Source organism: Asparagus officinalis, chromosome 1 (assembly GCF_001876935.1).
Source record: "Asparagus officinalis chromosome 1, Aspof.V1, whole genome shotgun sequence".
NCBI classification, from domain to species: Eukaryota; Viridiplantae; Streptophyta; class Magnoliopsida; order Asparagales; family Asparagaceae; genus Asparagus; species Asparagus officinalis.
This window is the reverse complement of record NC_033794.1, coordinates 1902105-1924028: the sequence shown is the minus strand read 5'-3', so window position 1 is coordinate 1924028 and position 21924 is coordinate 1902105. Positions and strand designations below refer to the sequence as shown.

The window sequence follows — 21924 nt, the reverse complement described above, 5'->3', positions numbered from 1 at the left end:
ATTTAATAACGAGATAATAAAACTTTTCTCACTTCTGGGCTCGGTGACCCTGGGGTCAACAAGTGCTGCCCTTTGCTTAAAGGGCTGGTTGAGATTGAGGCTGCAGTGTGCTTGCGCACTAGTATATATTATGCTCGAGTACGTTGCTTGATATTAATATTTACTTGCCTCTTGCTCTCCAGTTGTTGCTTACCTTGTGGGAATACTCCACCCCCGGGGTTTACTTGCACCATTAATTTGATGAGGTAAGGATCATGATCATTTAATACATAGTGAATGTACGTACATTCTCTTAACTAAAATTTTGTGTTATAATTTGTTTGTTAATTTTCAGATGAAATTAGCTGAGACCATTTGATTATCTTGAAGAAGATGGGTTCATTTGGGGATGCATATCATGTATATGATACTAGATGATGAGTGATCGATGAAACATGAGAGGATGTGAAGCCTGCACCGATGCTTGCTTGTTGGCTTAGTTTTCTTCCTTTAATTATGGTTGGAGTCTTATTTTGGTTATTGTTATGGTTATTGATTACGAAGGGAATTAATTAGTTATAATTAGCTGGGCTTGTACTGTGGATGAAGTAGTGAGTAAATATTTTTTGTTTAAAGTTTTTCCCTGGTGATTTTAATTTGGTGAGAGCTACATGAATTTTGTGGCTGTTAAGTATTTGGATCTCTCAAATTTCTCTGTAATGTTAGAGAATAGAAATCTAGATGTGTCAAACTACATATTAGATATGATATTTATCATATTCATATTCGTTTACAGACCAAGATATGGATATTAATGTACATATGCTTCAGCAAGAAAAACAAGCTTTCGTATACCAAAATCTAATGTAGATAGAGATTAATTGAAGAAGGAGAAATGGATCTTGATACTAACAAATACACGAGAAATTGATGCAACTCAAAAGAATACGTGCAGTGTGATACAAGATGTGGAATAAAATAAAATTTCTCTAACGTATTGCCAATGCTTTCAACAGATTAACAAACTTAAACCTAATCTCTGTGTCATGAAAATCAATTTTAGATTCACTAACTTAAGATAAATACAAATATGGTTGTCAAAGAATTTAAAAGATAGATGCATATGTATCCATATCTGATCTGATGTAGGAATTTAATTTTCATGTCTTCATTAATTCACTACATATGGGATGGGATATAAATATCAATCTCGATCCATAAATAATATTCATATCCTTTGCATCTTTAATAAAGAATCACTTTTCAGATCCAATTCATTATCCCTTGGAACCGGATTATGATGGGACTTAAGGCCAATTTGGTATTGCTAAGTTGTTTATGTAAGCAGCTTATAGAAACATCATTATTTAAATTAGGCGTTTGTCAATCATATATCAAAATATGCTTCCAAAAAGTAGTTGAGGCATTTGACAAATCTTGGTTAAAGATCATTGTTGAAGGGTAAATGTCATGTCGATACATACACTTAAGAAAAGAGAAGCGGTTTTTAAAAACATCCTAAGGTTTTGCTTCAAGCATCCCTTAAAAACAAAAGCAATTTTAATAAACATGAAATGAAAATAAAAATTCATCAAACACTGTTATTATTGACCGCTTCTCACAAAAATAAGCAGAAAAGCAAAAAAAAAAAAAAAAAAAAACTCTCCTTACATAGGATGATTTCAAACTATTTTGCAAAGAAGTCTTTGTAAAATCTTGTTATTAAATAATGATTAATATAACTTACCTTTTCTCTTAGGGGCTGTTTGGTTTATGGATTATTATTGAAGCATGTTACTGTTGATGTCAGTTATCGAACATGGGGTTTATCTGTGAATTATAGTGGTGTTAGGGTTCTCAAACTCCTTTTAGATAGTCGGTTCTGGAGCCCGACATTCTCTCGTGCACATGAAAAGCTCGTGAAAGGCCGGAGCTGGGGCCTTCGGGTGTTCTTCCGACGATCAAGTCAGTGTTTGAACTTGAGTGGGAAAATAAGAAATAAGTGGGGATAAAAAGTTCAGAGTTGCGTGGGAGCAGAAGAAGTTGCATTAGGCTGTACAGCTTCCTTTTATAGTAGATCGGAAGGGCAGATAGGTAACTGGCTGAGTTAGAGGGGTAGCTAAATCGGCAAGTACCTTACATGTATTGGCCACTGAAGAAGGTGAATCATCTTGACGTTTAATGTGAGCGCAACAGCAGGGGCTTAGTGCTGATCATGTCCGATGGGCCATAAATACTATGGGGGTTGGAGCAATGATGACTCTGACAACATATTTAAAGCGAGGGTAGTTTGTTGTCGGCGGAAGGTTCGAGAACACAATGTCTCTCTAGTCGTTTGGCTGAAGACCGACAAACACCGTCTTTCTAGTTGGCTACGCAAGTTGTCGGCTGGAATGGCAGGCCGAGTGCGAGTGCCTGTAGCATCGATCTGGTGAGTAGGCCGACAAACGCTGTCTTTTTAGTCGGCTACACAGGTTGCGGTCTATTGGATCGACCGCAGGAGTAGCTCCAGTCGTCCGTCACTAAATACGTCTCATTAGGAGTGGAGCGGGACACATGTCGGTCTCCGAATAAAGATTAACACTTAGTTATTTATAAGCTATAATAGTCACAGATGTAAAAAAATCCACATTCATAATCTTATATGTTTGCAAGCATATTGAAGAGAATATGAGGAATGACAAATCCAAGTAAAACATTCCTGTTTGGTAGAACATGAATTTATTGAGGATAATATGTTATAATATCAATATTTTTATCTCTTTAGATAAAGCTTATGAAAATTTAGAGTGAAATCAGCATATTTTTAGGGAATTAGAATTGATGCAATAATCCTACGTGGCAACTCCAATTTTATGATAAAAAAGACTACTCAAACAAGGTATTTAGTTGAAATTTAAGATTTTGGTCTGACAGGTCCCTTATTTTTAAAGCAAAGTTGCAATATGCAAAGAAACAAACAGCCCCTTATGTTCTTACGCTTCTATAAGTAACACTACTTGCGAACTTTTTACCTTTTATTAACAATCTTTTAGTGTGGAACAAGAGGGGTCAATTGTTTGAAGTAATTTCCCTAAATCATTTAAATCTTAATTTTGTCTCTAAAAATTATCTTATTTTTTATACGGAATAATTTGCATAACTTCATGGATTGAAATAGAAAACAAAATGTTTAAGTAACAATAATAACACATGGCTCACATTTATGTTTAAGAAATTGGAAAATATCTTCAAGAGAAGAAAATCCTCACTCAAATTCTATACGAACTCTAAAAAAATTCTTGCTAAGGGAACTACACATAATATGGATCACAAGTAAATTGTGAAGAATATGTTGATCTTTTATTACAAAAAAGTTAGATATATCGCAATATATACAAATGAAACATGACTTAAAAAAGTTTTCACTGCATATCCTTGGATAAATATGAACTTCCTAGGGACTGGCATGCAAAATAATTCAATTTTTAAGGGTAAAAATATCAAAATTGCTTCGCTTAAAAAATACGCTAAATTGAGAGGAGAATTACATCAAAGGACGGCCTTTAGTCTCACCGCCCCAAATTCGACGGCAAATAATTAGATACATAGAGGGGGGAAAAAGAAAAAGAAAATCCAAGAAAAGAAAAATCCTCTCTCTCTCTCTCTCTCTCTCCAACGAAGAAGAAGAAGCGACGACCTCTTCAATTCTCTCTCCTCGACATCAGGTACCCTCGATTCCTCTTTCGCTGCAATCAATCCGTTGACCTGATATTTTTCCCGATTGGTTCCGTCGAGATCCGTTGACTCTTGTGAATTCTTGGGTTTCTTGTCGATTTGGGTCGTGTTTTCGTTTGGTTAGATCAATTTCAGGTTGTTTTTCTTGGATTAGGTTAGGGTTTTTGGGAAAGGAGTGGTGAGAATTAGGGTTGTTAAGTAAATTTGTGATATTTTCGGCTATTTTCTAATCAATTCTTTAATTTTATGCATCTTTTTGGGTGTTACTAGTTGCATATGTTAGATTCAAGATAATTTGTGGGTTTTTTCTGTTAGGAGATTCAATAAGCATATTGAATTTGTTAGTTTTTGAATTGTAGCAGCACGTTTGATGGATGATGATTGCTCCAATGGATAAAGTATCAGCTCCCTCTTCGCGGGAGCTCGCAGAACGTCTCTACAAGAAGGTACTCTTCATGTCATTCTCTATAATTGACTAATTATTGCGTCTGTTACTACGTTTATCTCATGTTCAATGAATCATTTCCCTGTAATTTGATGATCACCAGTAAACTGTTCTATACAGATGCTTTGCCCATATGTATATTGTAGTATCTGATTTCTATTTTATTTTATTTTTTACTGTGGAGCTCATCGTATGTTGTACCACTATGATGACATGTATGTCAATTTTATTCTGTTTTGTCCCCAAGACAGTATATATGAATGATCTTTTTTCATCTGTTTATACTGTCTATCTATGCCATATATAATTCATTGTTTCCTCAGAATATCGAACTGGAGAGCGGTCTTCGGAAGTTTGCCAAGTCTAGAGCTCCGTCAGACCCGAATATATGGTTTCAGATTCGTGAGAATTATGAGGCCATAATCCTTGAAGATCATGGCTTTTCTGAAAAGCACAATATTGAGTTGGCCCTTTGGCAATTGCACTACAGGAGAATCGAAGAATTCCGTGCACTCCTCAATGCTGCCAAATCTGCTGGATCAGTTACGACCCAAGGGGGAAAAGCTCCTCCTCGCCCTGATTCCATTAAGAAAATCCGTTCTGGCTTTAAAACCTTTCTTTCAGAGTCAACTGGATTTTATCATGATCTGATTCTAAAAATCAGATCTAAGTTTGGTTTGCCCGTAGGTTTCTTTTCTGATGGCCCTGTAAGCCAAATTACCATATCAAAAGATGAAAAGAAATCAGCTGTTATGAAAAAAGGACTCATGTCTTGTCACCGATCTCTAATATACCTGGGTGACCTTGCTCGTTACAAAGGATTATGTGGAGAGGGGGACTCTGTTACTCGCGAATATGCTGCAGCATCCTGTTACTATAAGCAAGCAGCTGGCCTTTGCCCATCAAGTGGCAATCCACACCATCAGGTACTAAATTTGTGTTAATTCTGTGTTGTTATATGGCTATAATGAACCTTTATGTCGCATTTTTATATGATTATCTTTATTTATCAGCTTGCAATATTGGCATCCTATGCTGGTGATGATTTGTTGTCAATATACCGCTATTTTCGGAGTCTAGCAGCAGATATTCCTTTCTCAACAGCAAGGGACAATTTGATTATTGCATTTGAGAAGGTATTGCTTCCTTTACTCACAACAAACACAAGGATGTCACTAGCTCTTTTTGTATTTTGCTTGTGTATGCTGGGGTTCTTCTTTATAAGTTTAAGATTATTTTCCTATATAACTTATAACATTGGATGTGCAGTAACTGGAGTTTACTCTCTATTATTATCTGTTGTATTAGCATAAAATATTTAGGAATCTTATAAACCCTGTGTGAATATTTATTTTAGAGTAACTATCCAGTCTAATCATTTATAGTTGCATCTGATTGGTATCAATGGTTCAACCGTTCAAGGAATCAAAGCAGTACCTAACATGTAAATTTACAGTTTTCTTTCCGATTCATGGGAATGTTACAAATTTTTTAGTGGTTGAATTGTTGCTTATATGAGAATAACCAAATACGTGACGCTTTTATGAACGTGATAGTCATATTAAATCTTATAACATAGTCGTGTTATTATGCTTGTTTTTGTGTCTCGGGTAATGTATTGAATATTATAGATGTAGGCATCAACTCTTAGGATTAGATTTGTAATTAAGGTATGTTTGAGATCACTAAGGTAAAAGGGAGTGGTGTTGCACCCTATTATGATCCTTGATTGGCAATCATTATTATTTCTATAACATGCTTGCATTACAGGTATATAACTTCTTTGGTAAATAAATGGACATAAAAGAATAATTGATTGGACAGAATGAAATTTGATGATTTCCGTTGGAGAACAATGCTTTAATAGTTCAATTTATATATTTGCATACAGAAAGATAAAGAAAATACATAAAAAAGGGTAAATTTTGTAAATGTGAAAATATATTTGAAGAATGTAGGGCATTCATTATATATCTGATCAAGTACTATGGTTTGCCTGTTAGAACCTCATACTCATGGATGATGCTTCCTAATTTGGAAGCCTGGATTTTGTCAAAAAGATAGGAGACCTGCTGTTGATGCATGTAGTTATATAGATTACAGATGGACATAGGAAAATGTTTCAATGAGTTGGATGTCATGATAATGGGTAGGTTTTTGTGTTAAAAAAAGGTGAGATGTATTATAGACATTGACCTTCACAATGAAATGGTTGCAAGGTTTGACTGTCCCAGTAGATTTGTTTTAAATAGGGAATTATCTCGCTTGGGATTAAGAACCTCCTGCTGGTTAAGTAATTCAAGTCTTTGGCGTTATTTTTCTTCTAGCAAACCTGTAATGGGAGCTTCTTTTTGATCTTGCAGATTCTTCTCACAGTTCTTTTATATATTGTGCTAATCAATAGATTATCATATTAGCGGGTAAATTTTAATTTCATTCAAAGCATCTCATTTGAAGTTTAAATGTTTCTGATAGGGTCTTAATTGTAGTGGTGTTTTTACCTTCATATTCTATCTACACCAGTTGCCTATATGGGGGCTTCAGCCTTGAAAAATATATGGGGGCAAAAGAGAATACATTGTGGAAAATAACAGTTGTGTCATCAATAAGGGAAAAAAAATCATGAAAGTGCATCTAATGTTCTGCAACACAACACTGTCTGCATCAATGCTCTTGTAAGTTTCTTTTTCCATCAATATTCTCTATCTTAAGGTGTGTTCTATTTATGAATTGTTGTTCTGTCTGATGTCTGATATTATAAAATTGAAGAATCAATTTAACTGCTGGATGTTCTTGTCTCTGATGTTATAGGCATTCGAGATGATAGGTTATTCAAAAAGTACTTGTATGTGTCTATAGGTTCTCTGCTTATGCGTGTGCTGTGAATTTCTTGATTCTTTTGGGTGGGGTGTCAGATTAGTACTCTAGTAAATTCTGTCTCAAATTTCATCAATTGTTTTATCTGCATTCTACAGAATCGTCAAAGCTTTTCTCAGCTACCTGTTAATCCCAAAGCTCTGGCAGTAAAGAGAACGGCTTTACAAACCGCTGGGAGAGGAAGAGGCAGGGGGGATGCTAGTAGGCTGTTGTCAAAAAATTCCAAACCAGAAGCAACTCCTGTGAAAGAACATGATTTGAGCATCTCTGAAGTTTTGAAGGCTTTCACCACTCGTTTTGTACGAGTTAACGGAATTCTTTTCACTCGCACAAGGTAATTTTACGAAATCATTTGGCTAAAATTTTGGCTTATATTCATGTTAATACTGCTTTTTTTTAGCGAGAATAAAAGCGTGAAACATTCTCAGTCCAGCGAAGACTTGTAATCACCAGGGAGCAGGGACCCACAATCAGGCAGCTGACTCATAATTGTCTTCTAGTCAACAAATATGACGGATGTCAAACATACTATCTTTAGGGACATTGTAGCATTTTCAGCCGACTATATAATTATCCAACCATATGTGGATTTTTCAAATATCTATAGAATTTGGAAACATATATAACTTTTTAGTACTTCTTTCAGAAGTATCTAGATTTTTTAAAGGTTTTATATTTCTGAATGAAAAGAAACAAAAACTAGAGTCTGTTCAAATATCCTATACTGTCCAATTTAATACAGTATTTAAATTAAAACTAAAGAGCCCTTTTTTTATGGAAGGGGTGGGTAACTTTGAACTTTGTGAGTTTAAAATAGTTCACATTAAATATCTATAGATTTTTGAAACATATATAACTTTTTAGTACTTAACTTCTTTCAGAAATATCTAGTTTTTTTTAAAGGTTTTATATTTCTGAATGAAAAAAAGAGTGTTCAAATATCCTATACCGTCCATTTAATATATATTTAGATTAAAACTAAAGAACCATTTTTTGATAGAAAAGGTGGGCAGCTTTGAACTTTGTGAGTTTAAAATGGTTCACATTAAAATGAAAATTTGGGAACAAGAAGTATTTTGGTCTTTACATAATGCATTCCCAGCTGTGAATACTTCTGGTTGCCTTTTAGTGTATGAGTTTGGACTTTGTGATTGGTCTTCAGGGTATTATGGTGAGCTACTCTTCTGCTTATAATAGCCTCACCTTTGTGTTTGGCACCGCACTAGTAAGATGGTGCAGTGCCACTATAGCTTACTGATCAAGCCTGTTCTTAATGGTCGAGAGATATGGGGTTCCAATCCTGCTTGCATCGGGATATGGCCTATTCAATGATGAAACAGGATGTTCTTCCTGTTGACATTATCTGCAAATATTGGCTATTTTTTTTTGTGATATAGGACGCTTAACTGACAATTTCATGGGGGATGCAGACAATTACGAGCTAAATACAGATTTATACGTATTATTGACCTCTGCAAATAAATGATCATATCTTCCAACCCAGATGGCGAATTCTAACATATTATATATGTAAATTGCCTATCTCGACGAGATGAAGCTAACTAGATTGTCCGATTTTTAAAATCTCATCAGTTACACCTAGTTTTGGCTTAAATCTAAAAATAGTCAGCCTTTAGTTTATTTTTAGTAATAAAGTTTGAGTCTATTTAGATTAGGAAATAAATTCAATTTTAGAGTCAAATTAGATTAGGAAACAAATTCAATTTTGATTCATGATTTGTTTCCTTTATTATAGGAAGTCTTTTTAGGATAGAATTTGATACTTTCTATGTTTTTGTAATTCTAGTCTTACTAGGAGTCTTATTTGTTTTTCTATTTAAGAAGAGACATGTAACCCCAAAGAAAAATAATATCTTTTCATCAATAAAATTACTCTTTCAATATTTCTTTCGTGGATTTGAAGTTCTTCGTGGATTCGGAGATCGTTCTTTGTGGATTCAGAGAACACATTTGGTGGATTCCGAGGTTTTACTTCCGCGCTGCGTCAATTGGTATTAGAGCCTTGTTCCTCCGATCCGATGGCAGGTAATGAAGCCCCTATTTCTCGAACCGAGTTTGACGTGCTAAAGGCCGATGTTAATCAGATGAAGACTGTCATGGAGCGACTTGCGGCGGCAGTTGAGCGTCTGAACACGGCGGGAGTTCAAAATCGTATTGATGGTCGCCAACGACGTGATCCGACTCCACCGACTCCATATGATGAATCCGACAGCGAGGAAGATAACTATGCAGCCTCCCGCCGCAGTGTTTACCGCAGAGACCGTCGACGAATGAAAAATTATAACGCTGGAGGTTTCAAGATGAAGATGGATCTGCCATCTTTCAACGGGCAACTTCATATTGAAGAATTCCTCGACTGGATTGCAGAAGTAGAGAGATTCTTTGAGTATATGGAGATCCCAGAAGAGCGTAAGGTAAAATTGGTGGCTTACCGACTCAAAGGTGGAACTTCAGCTTGGTGGGAATCTGTTTGTCTGAATCGATCTCGTTAAGGAAAGCCGAAGGTCGAAAGGTGGGAAAAGATGAAGAAATCATTGAGAGACTGTTTCTTACCTTCTAACTACAAGCAATGTTAGGTGTCTTTAAAAGATTTTTTTTACCTTAGCCGTTACTGTCCGTCTAACGAAAAAGGTGGAGCGAGAACTTGAGCAGAACGACATACGACTTTTATCATGGATGTTTTTAGAGAGTTATCAAACTAGTTATGATTATGGGAAAATTAAGAAACCTCAATTAGAGAGTTATCAAACTAGTTATGATTATGGGAAAATTAAGAAACCTCAATTCATCTCTGAGAAAGAGTCTGGATTTGTGAAGAGCACCGAGGAAGAACCCCTCAATTCATCTCTGAGAAAGAGTCTGGATTTGTGAAGAGCACCGAGGAAGAACCGATAAAGACTTCATTAATTATGTTATTCCTAGAACCGAAAGCATTTAAGACAGAGATTGCTAAGGAGAATACTTCTCTAGTGACAAACAAGACGCTTACCCCCGGAAAGGAAGATTTTACCACCATCAAGATTCATTTTGAGGTTCCTGATGTTGATGATGATATGTTAATGAAGATGAATATTCTACATGATATTGTGAGTGATGTTACACATTGATATTGTCCCGATGGAGGAGAAGGATAAATTAGAGAGTGAGACAATTGATGATATGCGTGAATTACTTGGTGGAGGGCTAGAGGCAAATGAGATGAAAGAATTGTGTATGGAGTATAACGCAAGATTTTCTTTCCTAGAAGCAAAGTTGGTGAATAATTTTAAAAAGAATTTGATGATACTTTAAGCACTAGAATACGAGAAGCAATATGGAACATATTTTGTGGAGTTTTTGAAGTCAACTGCACATCCACATGCCGCCAATAAAATACACATAATGTCGGAAAGAACAATATATGAATTTGATTCAGAAGAAGTCCTAGCCAAGAACGTAAAAGAACAAATGGAGAAAATCAATGCTAAGTACAAGACGGATGCTGATCGATGCAGGTTAAGAAAGATATTTATCGATGAAGTTACTATTCAAGCAAATATAAGCTCGAGGTCGAGCTTCTTTCAACAATGGGAGACCGATGTATGACGCTTAACTGACAATTTCGTGGGGGATGCAGACAATCACGAGCTAAATATAGATTTATACGTATTATTGTCCTCCGCAAAGAAATGATCATATCTTCCAACCCAGATGGTGGATTCTAACATATTATATATGTAAATCGCCTATCTCGACGAGACGAAGCCAACTAGATTGTCAGATTTTTAAAATCTCATCAGTTACACCCAGTTTTGACTGAAATCTAAAAATAATCAGCCTTTAGTTTATTTTTAGTAATAAAGTTGGAGTCTATTTAGATTAGGAAATAAATTTAATTTTAGAGTCAAATTAGATTAGGAAACAAATTCAATTTTGATTCATGATTTATTTCATTTATTATAGGAAGTCTTTTTAGGATAGAATTTGATACATTTTATTTTTTTGTAATTCTAGTCTTACTAGGAGTCTTATTTGTTTTTCTATTTAAGAAGAGACATATAATCCCAAAGAAAAATAATATCTTTTTATCAATAAAATTACTCTTTCAATATTTTCTTCGTCGATTCGAAGTTCTTCGTGGATTCGGAGATTGTTCTTTGTGGATTCAGAGAACACCCTTGGTGGATTCCGAGGTTTTACTTCCGCGCTGCGTCACTTTGGTAACATTTTTGGATATAGTGCTATGCTTCCATAGCCAAGTTCTTTTGTAAGGGGGAATCTTCCTCCAGTCATATATCATCTTGAGTACTAACCTTTATATGTGAAACTCAACAGCTTGGAAACTTTTGGAGAAATTCTCTCTGCGGTAAAAAGCGATCTACTTGATCTTATGTCTTCTGGACCTGAAGAGGAGTTAAATTTCGGTCAAGATGCTACTGAAAATGCACGTTTTATTGTGAGGCTCATTGCGACGCTTATATTCACAGTCCATAATGCGATTAGGGAATCAGATGGCCAGTCATATGCTGAGATCCTGCAGCGCACAGTGCTTCTTCAGAATGCATTCACAGCTGTTTTTGAGTTTTCTGGACATATTATTAAGAGATGTGTGCAGTTAGATGATACTGCATCAAGCTTTCTTCTACCAGCCATTTTAGTTTTCATTGAGTGGTTGGCATGCCATCCAGCCATTGCCGCAGGCTCTGACATCGAGGAAAAACAAGCTGCTGCGAGATCATTCTTCTGGAATCAATGCGTAGCCTTTATGAATAAACTTGTATCCAATGGGCTTATTGCTGGAGCTGCGAACGAGGATGAAACTTGCTTTTTTGATATGACTCAGTATGATGAAGGAGAAACTGGTAATAGGACTGCATTATTGGAAGATTTTGAATTGAGAGGATTTTTACCCCTAGTGCCAGCACAACTGATTCTGGATTTTTCAAGTAAGCATTCTTATGGAAGTGTTGGAAGTGAGAAGGAGAAACAAGCCCGTGTACAGCGGATTCTCGCCGCAGGCAAGGCTCTTATGAATGTAGTGCGGATTGATCAAAAGGCTATATTTTTTGATCCTTGCCTTAGGAGATTTGTAATTGGTATAGAGCCTCCAGTATTGGATGATTACATGTCTAGTGAGTTGTCGGATGCATCTAAGGTGGAGGCCACTAAACAAGCAAGTCCAGTTGAGAATGTTCTCAAGTATGGGATGACAAAACCCAAGACACAGCTAGATGGAGAGGATGAAGATGAAGAAGAAATTGTCTTCAAGCCTACTGTAGGGGAGAAGTATCCTGGTGTAATTGTTTCCACTTCCATGTCAACTACTTATGGGACAATTCAGCCTGAGCAAATTTCTGCAGGAGAATGGGCTACCACTTCCATGCCAACTGCTTATGAAACCATTCAGCCTACGCAAACTTCTTCAAAAGGTGAATGGGAAAATTATGGTACACAACTTCCCTCTCCTGTCAGCAATCTTCAGATGCCTACCGGCTTGCATACAAGTTCACCATTTGATGCTGCTGCTGTAAATTTCTCCCAGCAACCTTTACCGCACATGAATCTGAACACCTCAAAATGGCTAATGGAACAAGCAGCACTTTTGTCAAACGGTTTAAAGAAATTTAAAATCAATGAGAATGGGCATGTAGCCAATCATGGGTCCCAAGAAGGCTTGATCTCTTTGCAAGCTCCAGCATTTGCATTCTCACCTTTGAATTCAGCAATTGATCCCATTAGCAGTAGGTCTTGTGAACAGTCAAAAGCCGCTGAAGCTTTTATACCATCTACCCTGCATTCCTTAATGCCTTCAGGGATGACTTTTGACACCGCATCTATGAACCACCCAGGAATATCGCAGACTACATCAAAGAAAACTCCCGTGAGTAGACCTGTTAGGCACTTGGGTCCTCCTCCTGGATTTAGCAACACCCCTAAGCCTCTGGATGACTCGAACTCGGAAACAGCGATCAATGGACAGAATCCATATGTCGATGACTACAGCTGGTTAGATGGTTATCATTCTCCTACAAAAGCTTCGGAGATGGAAAGGTCAGTTAATCATGTCACACATATGTATCAGCATCCTACTGCTAAGTTGAATGGTGTGACGAGCTTCCCTTTCCCTGGAAAGCAAGTTTCCACCATGCAAACCCAAGTGGTGAATGATACGTGGCAAGATTTCCCCCTTTACGACCATCTCAAGCCTACCTCAGAATGGCAACTTCAGCAAGCTAGCTTTAAGCCTTCTATGATGCCGGAGCAGCATCAAGCACATTCTCTCTGGTCTGGTTACTTTGTGTGAAATCCTTCACATCTTCATTAAGACGATAACTGGTAAGTTCCAGCGCTTACTTTGGTCTCTTGGAATTCCACGTTATGCTTTGACATACTACCACGTCATTAAATTACTAAATATTGGCCTGTCTTTTGCGTTCAAGGTTTGCAGATAGTGGTCTGAAGCCAGGTGCTATCGACTTCCGTACCATCTTTTCGGTCCTTGCAGTGTCGTTAAATTTCTGTTTGGAGAGTGGACTGTCTTGGAAGCATTTGCAGGTTCTTGACCTTGTAACTGGTAAACTCTCATCATCTCTTGTTTTACACATTTACGCATGCATGTTAATTGAAGGGCAGGAAGGGTCCCTAGTATGTTTTCCCCAGGAGAAAGGGGGAGGAAGAGGGACGAAAGGTTGCCTAGTATATATCCAGCTTTTAATATTTCATTTATTGTTGGTGAATGTTCCTCAGTAAAGAAGTGTGGTCTCCATTCTTTCTAGTGTTTCAATGCTTTACTTCACCGTGTTTTCAAAAACATTTCCTATAATCAATGCATTTGAATTACACTGCAACCTGTAACACAACCTCGGATATTGGATATTCCATTCTTGATTTATTCATCAATCTGAGAGAGAGGTTTTGAACCCCCACTTTCTTCTGCACTACTTTGCAGTAGTAAGATAATCAATGTCATTTTTTCCTGGTGTTTAACCTGTTTTGATATATTGGATGGTTTTTGTTCATTGATTCATGCTTTATGCTATGCCTTCTTATTGAAAATTATGTTTAAATTGAAACGAGACATAATGCACCCTTCAGTTTAATCTTATGCTATAATATGAAGGCTCAGCTGCTTCATATTTGGTGCATATCATGTCTTCATCTTCTTTTATTTCTACTCTTTGTCCTAATGTATGCCATGACCTATTGACCTGTTTGCCTGTTTGTTTGAGTTTGTTGAGTTTATATGGTGTTTAGTTATATCATGCCTAAGTGGCCTTCAACTCTCAAGCATTTTGAAGAATTGCATCTACTCAGGCAACTTTGGTTCTTTGTTCTAAACACTGAATTTCATTTTCAAGCATTTTGAAGAATTGCATCTACTCAGGCAACTTTGGTTCTTTGTTCTAAACACTGAATTTCATTTTCACTAGTCCTCTTTTCTACTCATGCTGCAGGCAACTTTGGTTCTTTGTTCTAAACACTGAATTTCATTTTCACTAGTCCTCTTTTCTACTCATGCTGTCTCTGGATGTATTGTGGATGTCTATGTTCTGGTTTCCGTGCTCGGATGTATTTAGCCTATTATTTTATTTTAATATTATGTGCTGCCATTTTATATTTATTATTTATTGTAGTGATGGATCAGATTTTATAGTTAGAGATGTCTTTCATGAATGCAAGAAACAGATCCATGACAAGTTTAATTCTAACTATGTGAACACAGATTTTCATTATTTGAGATATTTATCCATCATGAATTTGCATTAATGCATGAAAAATTCATGTCTTGTAGTAAATCAAAAATCAGTTGTTTGATGTTGTTTTGTTAAACTTATGCCGAGAAATTGTACATACTCTGATTATTTTGAATGACAAATCTTTGCTTATTTTCAAGTGAGTAGTCATATTTTTCTCTCCTTTCTAGGGTGTGCCGAGCCTCCCTAGATGCTTTGAGGGATTACAAGATCAACCGGTCAGTGATCGTGGTGGTAAACCTCAAGCTAGGGATACCCCCATTTGGATGGTTGGTTCAGCGGTTTAATCATAGTGGAGAATCTACGACAAGTTCCTACCTTATGCTACTTCCTGAAGTTATATTAAGTTCGGGAATGATTTAGTCCTACTGTTCAAAGGATGTGGTTTACTTCATCTGCTGCCATTATCGGCTCGCTTGGCTGAGGAGGAAGAACTGAAGTTCAAAGGATGTGGTTTACTTCATCTGCTGCCATTATCGGCTCGCTTGGCTGAGGAGGAAGAACTGAAGTCCACTGCCTAGTACGATTCCAGGGACAAAATAGCCTGCTCGTTGGTGGTACTACATCCTAAAATAGGTAGTTAAATAATGCTTCTTTGTCTTAGAAAGATGGCAATATCAGTTTACATACCAAGTTAAGTTTGAGTGTGCTCTGCGCCTTTTATGTTTGTGATGGAAGGTAGAGACTTCCTAGCACTTGAGTTATGTCTTTGGTTTGGTGGCACTTCTCTAATACCTTGTGTTGGTTATAAAATGTTGAGTTCAGTTTGCAAGTAAGCATGTGGTTGGATTTATGGTGTCAAGCAATAATCTTACAAGCAATTTTGTGCTCGTTAATTTCAGTCCACTGGTTCAGATTCATTCTGCATATGGTGTATTATGCTAGTTAAAAATTAGTGGTTCTGCTGGATATATGCTCTGTGACCCTCTTAGTAGGGAGAGGAAAGTTACGGAGGGAAATTTTTAACAATGCATCTTGTGCATTTGTTGGATTTTGTGTTATCTTGAAGAAGAAAGTTATGGTAAATTTTCAATCGCCTGTGAGATGAGTGGCAGATTCTGAGTATTGCGCTTCAGCAGCGTTGCCCTCGAGTTACCAGAGTTGGGACTGAATGCAGTGTTCTTGAGCAAATTTCCATGGTTCCTGCGAATCTCGTGAACTTTTGATCTGCAGCAGCTTGTAGGAAAAAATTCTCACTATTACTTTTTTATCTTTTATATTGAACTACTTGTGCGGTTCAAGAAATATAATAATTAATGTTTAACCAAGTGATTGGAACAGCAAATATCAAGTCATTTTCCTGATGAAACCATGTTTTAATTGTAGACGAGTTGCTTCTTAAGAGACGTTCAGCTGCTCCGCAAATAGTTACAAAATTAGATCTTCATGAGATCTTCTCAAAAGCATGGGGGCTTGCATAGTACCAAAAGGGCACTACATGAAGAAGAAAATACACTGGCCTAGCTTCCTACCCTGAAGCTTAGTCATACTCTCTCTACCTCCTTGCTTTTTTCTTTTGCTTTCCAGGTTGTTTCCTTGTTGATCTCTTTGCTGACTTCTGGGGCTTTTCATCTTCGTCGCTATTGCTATCATCATCATCACTGTCGTCCTGGCGGACTTTCTTCTTTTGCTTCTTGCTACCTCCTGCAGCTTTCTTGCTTTTCCTGGACTTTGAGCTTCCATTCTCTTCATCCTCAGGTTCTGGTTCTTCATCTGATTCTTCCTTTCTAGGTTTACCCTGGCGGCCTTTCTTTTCAGTTTGTGCTCCACTCAACTTCTGCAACTCTGGTACATAGGCTGAAGTCTGAAGCAACAGGTATAATAGGTAATGAATACCTTGAAAATATGTCTGTGTCCCTAAAGAGTACAACTTTCGATGTGGAAGAACTTACTCTTCCGCCTGCAGTGATGAAGTCGACTTTCTTTCCTGCCAAGAAAACATGAGATGATATCACAAAGAATATTTGTAGCTGACCCAGAGCCTAGATGCAACTGTTCAGGTAGCAGTTATTAATAATAAGAGGAGGATCTAGATGTTATAGTTAACAACTGATGTCAAGTTGGCAGGAATTTTTCTCAAAGTGCAAACTGATAATATCCTCTTAAGCTCATTTTTATTACTTTCCAGTCTGAACACGATATACCCTTAATATCAGCTTTTAAATGCACCAACTTTAGAAGCATTTACTGAGACTAATAAGTATATCAACTTTACACTCTTTTAATTATTAATGAAAGGGGATCATCCCTTGTTTTTCTGTCAAAAAAAAAAGGACTAATAAGTATAAATGTATGATATTAGCTCATGTTGGCTGAAGTTTTTTTGCTTTACATGGGAGAGTATCACTCCACCACAGGGGTAAATATCTTTGCTATAATGCATGATAGCTGATTTTACACTTGCTTAACTAGAAGCTATAGCTTATATCTAAACTATCTGCAATGACTTTACGTGATTACCCAACCAAACAAAATGTTTAAAGGATCATAAAACTAAAATCATGAAAGGATAGACTTCCGCAAAATGCAAACAAAATGTTTATAGATTCTGATATAATGCAAGATCACTACTTTGCTATGGGAATGATCGGGTATTTAATGCAACCACTCTAAAGCTGATTGACAGTAAAGTAGCATCTTTGCAAGGAAAAAGATCTCTTCAAAGAATTAAAATCATAATAGTATTGAGTCATTGAACTAATAAGAGCCAGCTACAGTAATGGAAGAACCAAACCATCCACAAATGCTTTTCCAGGTTTCTTTTCGCGGGAATGAAATATCCAATCACTAGGATATTGACTACTATCTGCTCCAACTTCCACAGCTTTTTCAATAACCTGTAGAATAAATGACTTATGGTCAAGACAGTCATATACATTGAGAAACTTACCATTAACTTTTCCTGACTTTTTCCCCCATCGAAAATGAAACAACCATTCAATTGGAAAAGAATTGGAGTCAGCATCAACTTCAACGGCATAATTGACAACCTACAAATTGTGTCTTTTATCTATGTTTAATTCGACGTAGAAGAAGCATTCACCAAAAAATTGGTCCTTAATTATAATAGGAAAAAGAGGGGGAAACCTTGTAAGTGTATTACCTCTTTGATGCAGCAATGTAAAGTTTCACAGCTCTCCTTCGACAAAGTTGCAGCAACTTGCAGGGGATGAATTCTGGCCTGAAAAAAAAAGGAACTCAGAAAATAGATCCATCATTTAGTCAGAGGTCTATAGTTATCAATCACTCACAGAACAAAGTGACTTAATTAGATAGAAAACTAAGTGAATTAACCAAATACTTGGTCATAAAATCGATCTATCCTGTCTTTCAGGTCAAGCCAGCAATACTAAGACACTTTAACTATGGAGGGTTTGAAGGAGTTCTGCAAGATAAATTTTACAAAAAAAACTCCTAGGTATCTAGTGCAGGATTAAAATAGCAGTTTATAGGTCGGTTGGCTATTCTTTGCAATTATTACAGATATACCTATTTATTAAAGTGAAAATGCAATTTATAATGAAACATATAATTTAGAAAATCCAATGTAGAATAACCTGATAAAGCACTTCATCTGCAACCCAGTTGCCAATGCCTGAAATATAACCCTGGAATAAAGATTATTCCAGAAGTCAGTATCTGATGTACAAAGGCCAAACACATATTTTGAATAAAATAAGGAAATTAATATCACCATCGCATATAAATGGATTTTCTTGTGAATGGGTGAGTAGCATCACACAAAGGAGAGACAAAATGCAGCACACCCACCTAATGTATCATTAACCATTGTGGTTCTAGAATTGCTAATTCAACAATTACTTGCACTTACATAAGAGAGATTCTGTGGAAAAAAAAAATATCCAACCTGATCGAGTAGTAGAGCCTTAATTGCAATTTTCTTTTTGCTCAAAGAATCTACAAATTCCTCCACTTTCATAGGCTCTAACAATGCATCCGGACCAAGCTCGGATATTGGAGGTACAGAAGTTGGCTGCACCAACAAATTGGTGAAGAGTTATAATGACGCTAAAGATGTAAAAATCTATAGGAAAGATGGAAATATGAGGGCAATGGACAATACATCTTGAAGTAAGCGAACTTTTGCAAAGCGCCTTTTATCAGTGAAAGATAACTCTAAACCATCTTCAAGCTGCACGAGATGGAAAGTAGTCATAAAAAGGTAGAATGCAAATATTAAAATAACATGATGACAAAGGAGCTTCATACAAAGAATAATAAGTTGCTTCTCGAATTAACCAGAAATATCTGCAGCAGTCCCGAAAGCAATTAAAAACTTTCACCAATTATAAGCTGAAGGTTCTAAAATGGAATGCATTTCCATGCCAACAGAATACATATAGCTCAACTAAGAGAGAAACTTTGCACTCTTTAACAGAGATAACCTGGTATACTTGTGGTATACCCTCTTGTGGTTAATCTTCTATACTCCTTCCTTCAGTAGTTTGATTGTTTCCAACGACCAAACCTTTTCTTAGTTTTTAAGAGAGATTTTAAATGCATCACAAAACATTTTTCACTCAACCAACAATGCATCTAGTGTCTGGCTTGCAAGATCTATGAATGATCATGAAATATGCACATACAGAACATTCATATGGCTTACTAATTAGTCAATCTTAACATTTACACACTGAAGAAAAAGAAAATATAGTCAATCTTAACACGCTAGTAAATTAAAGGCTCCAACTATAAGAAACAGCCCACTATTCAAAGTTTTAACTTAGAAAAATAAGACAATATAGTAGTGCCAGCATTGCCATCACAAATAACAAAATATCCCTACAAAACCAAATTACAAAACAAACTCACCACTATGAAAAATTTGGAGTACTTTGAAGGCCATTCCTCCTCGTCGCTCACTGCCGACCTACATACAAACCCAAAACCATCACACCAAAACCCTAAAACCCCCCAACATCTCCTTCTCCAAACAATCAAAACACACAAAATTCTCACCTCTTATACTTTGCAACAGCAACCCCCTTAATATAAACAGCACCAGTCATCCCTGCACCCACAAATCAAACAACATGGGTCAGCAAAAGATGCGATTTTGACAAGCGGTGAGGATCGAGTTAGGGTTTCGCCGACCAAATTGGAAGGAGGGGAAGGGAGGGGAGTCGAGTTGGAGCCATAGATTCTTGCCCTTGCGGTGAGCGGCGACGATGGTTTTGCCGTTGATGGAGGACTGGAACTCCGACGGAGAGACGCCGCCGATGACTTTGGGGTCGTCGGCGATTGTGGAGGTTCTGATCCTTTTGTTGATGCAGTTTTCTTGGATTGCTCTTCTTGCTGCTTCAACCTCAGGGAGCTCCGGCATGTTTCTAGTGTTTCTGGAGAGAGTGGGCGCTGTCGATCAATGGGTATATAAAATCAGTCAAATTAATAAAAATTAGTGTAAATAAGGAAAAACAGTAATATAGTAATAAACTATTGGGTTTATTATAATCAATGTAGATCAATAAATTTAGGGCGCGTTTTGTTGCTTCTTTAGAGGGGGGAAATGGATTGAAAGCATGTTAAAAGTGTCAGTTTTAACAGACTTTCTTGTAAAATCGTCTCTAAAAAAACGTTTTTGTAAGAAAGCCTGTCAAAACTGACACTTTTGACAGGCTTTCTCCTTCCCCTTATGCAAACAAACAACCCCTTATTGACATGTAATAATAAGCTAAACCAGAAATGCAATCATCAAATAATGAATCAATTTACCTAAAATAAATAAATAAATAATCACATTTTCATCTTGTAGATAAATTTTCTTTATTCAGTGAAATTTAGGCTTCGGCCTATCTTCAATAATAACAACAACAACAACAATAACGAATCTTATTATATGTAAAAATTAATATTACTTTTAACTTTAGGAATTGACAGTGAAGTGCGCGATTTCCTTTGCATATATTTCTTCTTGGGGGGTTAGAAAAGAAAATATAAATAAAAAATCTTAGGACAAATTGTGTTTAGGCCCCAAAATTAGAACTTTTATGTGACTCGGTCTCCTTGAATTTGGGTCATGTGGTTAGGCCTCTTGATCCAACTTCTCATGTGAAAAAACCTTCATAAACTTATATTTGTCTCTCATCCCCAAAATACCCATTATCTTCTTCCTCTTCTACTCTATTTCTTTTGATTCACTCTATATCCTACATTCTCCACACTTCTTGTCTTACCGGCCTCCACCGGCCTCCCTTCTCCTCCATCCCACCTCGCACTCATTCCATCCTCCTTCCTCCTCCTCTCCCTTTCACCCATGTTCATTCTCCTCTCTCATCTTTCCTATCATTGTCATCTTTCCTCCTCCCACGGCCCCTCCTTCCTTATCCATTCACCCTTCTCCTTCCTCTTATATGCTCCATCTTAACTCTCATTTCCTCCTTTTCCCCCTCTCTCCCTCCTCTTCAATTCAACTTTCACCATTCTCTCTCCTCCATTTCCATCTACATCTTCATCTCATCTTCAGTCATTTTCATAGTTGCCACTGCATTATTTAAAGATTATCTTTTTTTTGTGTGGCTAAAAACAGTAATCTCCTAACATCACGCCGAAACTAATACTTAACAATCAAAGGTGACATCTAAGCTTTAACATCAAATAATTAAACTAAACATATGAGGTCTAAAATAAATATCTAAGGATTAAAATTAACATGCAGGGTCTAAGGGTAACAAGTGAGATCTAGATTTAACATCTAACTTTAGAGATTAATATAAGAACTTTAAACTGTTAGATGTATTATCACATGTTAACTTTAGACGTCACATGCTACTTTATTAGTTATTAACTTCACCCGTCTCAAGTTAAATTAGACGTCACAGGTTAACTTTTAATATTAGACATTAGTTGTAAAGTTTAGTTGTTATCCTCCACTATTATGTATCAATTTCGGAGTGACTTTAGGAGATGACTGTCCTAAGACAAAAGAAATAGTCTTTGAGTGATGATGCAAAGATTGCAGGAGGAGGAGGAGAGATGACTGAGAAAAGAATAAAAATGACAAAGGAGATACCATAGTAGCGAAAAAAAAGAGTTGAGCAGGAGAAGAAGAAAGAAAAGAATGATGCAATATCAGAGGTGACGGTGAAAGAGATAATAGTTGAGGAGAAAGAGAAGAAGAATTTTTTTCATCGT

The 21924-nt window shown here is 36.6% G+C and overlaps 2 protein-coding genes across 5 annotated transcripts; one reads left to right on the top strand and one right to left on the bottom strand.

Annotated features, from left to right (window-relative positions):
• On the top strand, positions 3519 to 15210 carry LOC109845785 (protein SMG7-like). Of its 2 annotated transcripts, none has more exons than XM_020415060.1 (8): positions 3519 to 3686; positions 4059 to 4142; positions 4465 to 5067; positions 5155 to 5277; positions 7117 to 7352; positions 11354 to 13354; positions 13459 to 13592; positions 14943 to 15210. In XM_020415060.1, exons 2-6 carry the CDS (start codon positions 4071 to 4073, stop codon positions 13320 to 13322), a joined length of 3003 nt encoding a protein of 1000 aa, XP_020270649.1. In that variant the 5' UTR covers positions 3519 to 3686; positions 4059 to 4070; the 3' UTR covers positions 13323 to 13354; positions 13459 to 13592; positions 14943 to 15210. The 2 variants fall into 2 exon arrangements, with proteins under 2 accessions (XP_020270649.1, XP_020270646.1); XM_020415057.1 differs by having other exon boundaries at positions 4056 to 4142.
• Positions 16048 to 20177, bottom strand: LOC109845773 (formamidopyrimidine-DNA glycosylase). Of its 3 annotated transcripts, XM_020415052.1 has the most exons (11): positions 19888 to 20177; positions 19753 to 19804; positions 19606 to 19663; positions 18857 to 18925; positions 18641 to 18766; positions 18330 to 18380; positions 17876 to 17953; positions 17663 to 17762; positions 17507 to 17596; positions 16665 to 16699; positions 16048 to 16576 (listed from the first exon to the last, which is right to left on the bottom strand). In XM_020415052.1, exons 1-11 carry the CDS (start codon positions 20114 to 20116, stop codon positions 16268 to 16270), a joined length of 1197 nt encoding a protein of 398 aa, XP_020270641.1. In that variant the 5' UTR covers positions 20117 to 20177; the 3' UTR covers positions 16048 to 16267. The 3 variants fall into 3 exon arrangements, with proteins under 3 accessions (XP_020270641.1, XP_020270638.1, XP_020270633.1); XM_020415049.1 differs by lacking the exon at positions 17507 to 17596 and having other exon boundaries at positions 19888 to 20174; XM_020415044.1 differs by lacking the exon at positions 17663 to 17762 and having other exon boundaries at positions 17507 to 17609; positions 19888 to 20174.

Excerpts from the sequence above, each read along its gene's own strand:
- LOC109845785 (XM_020415060.1), top strand. The coding sequence starts at position 4,071 with ATGATGATTGCTCCAATGGATAAAGTATCAGCTCCCTCTTCGCGGGAG. Across the intron at positions 5,278-7,116 it reads TGATTATTGCATTTGAGAAG|AATCGTCAAAGCTTTTCTCA; the intron begins GTATTGCTTCCT and ends TGCATTCTACAG. Across the intron at positions 7,353-11,353 it reads ATTCTTTTCACTCGCACAAG|CTTGGAAACTTTTGGAGAAA; the intron begins GTAATTTTACGA and ends GAAACTCAACAG.
- LOC109845773 (XM_020415052.1), bottom strand. The coding sequence starts at position 20,116 with ATGCCGGAGCTCCCTGAGGTTGAAGCAGCAAGAAGAGCAATCCAAGAA. Across the intron at positions 17,954-18,329 it reads CAGATGAAGTGCTTTATCAG|GCCAGAATTCATCCCCTGCA; the intron begins GTTATTCTACAT and ends TTTTTTTTTCAG. Across the intron at positions 16,700-17,506 it reads TGGAAAAGCATTTGTGGATG|GAAAGAAAGTCGACTTCATC; the intron begins GTTTGGTTCTTC and ends TTTTCTTGGCAG.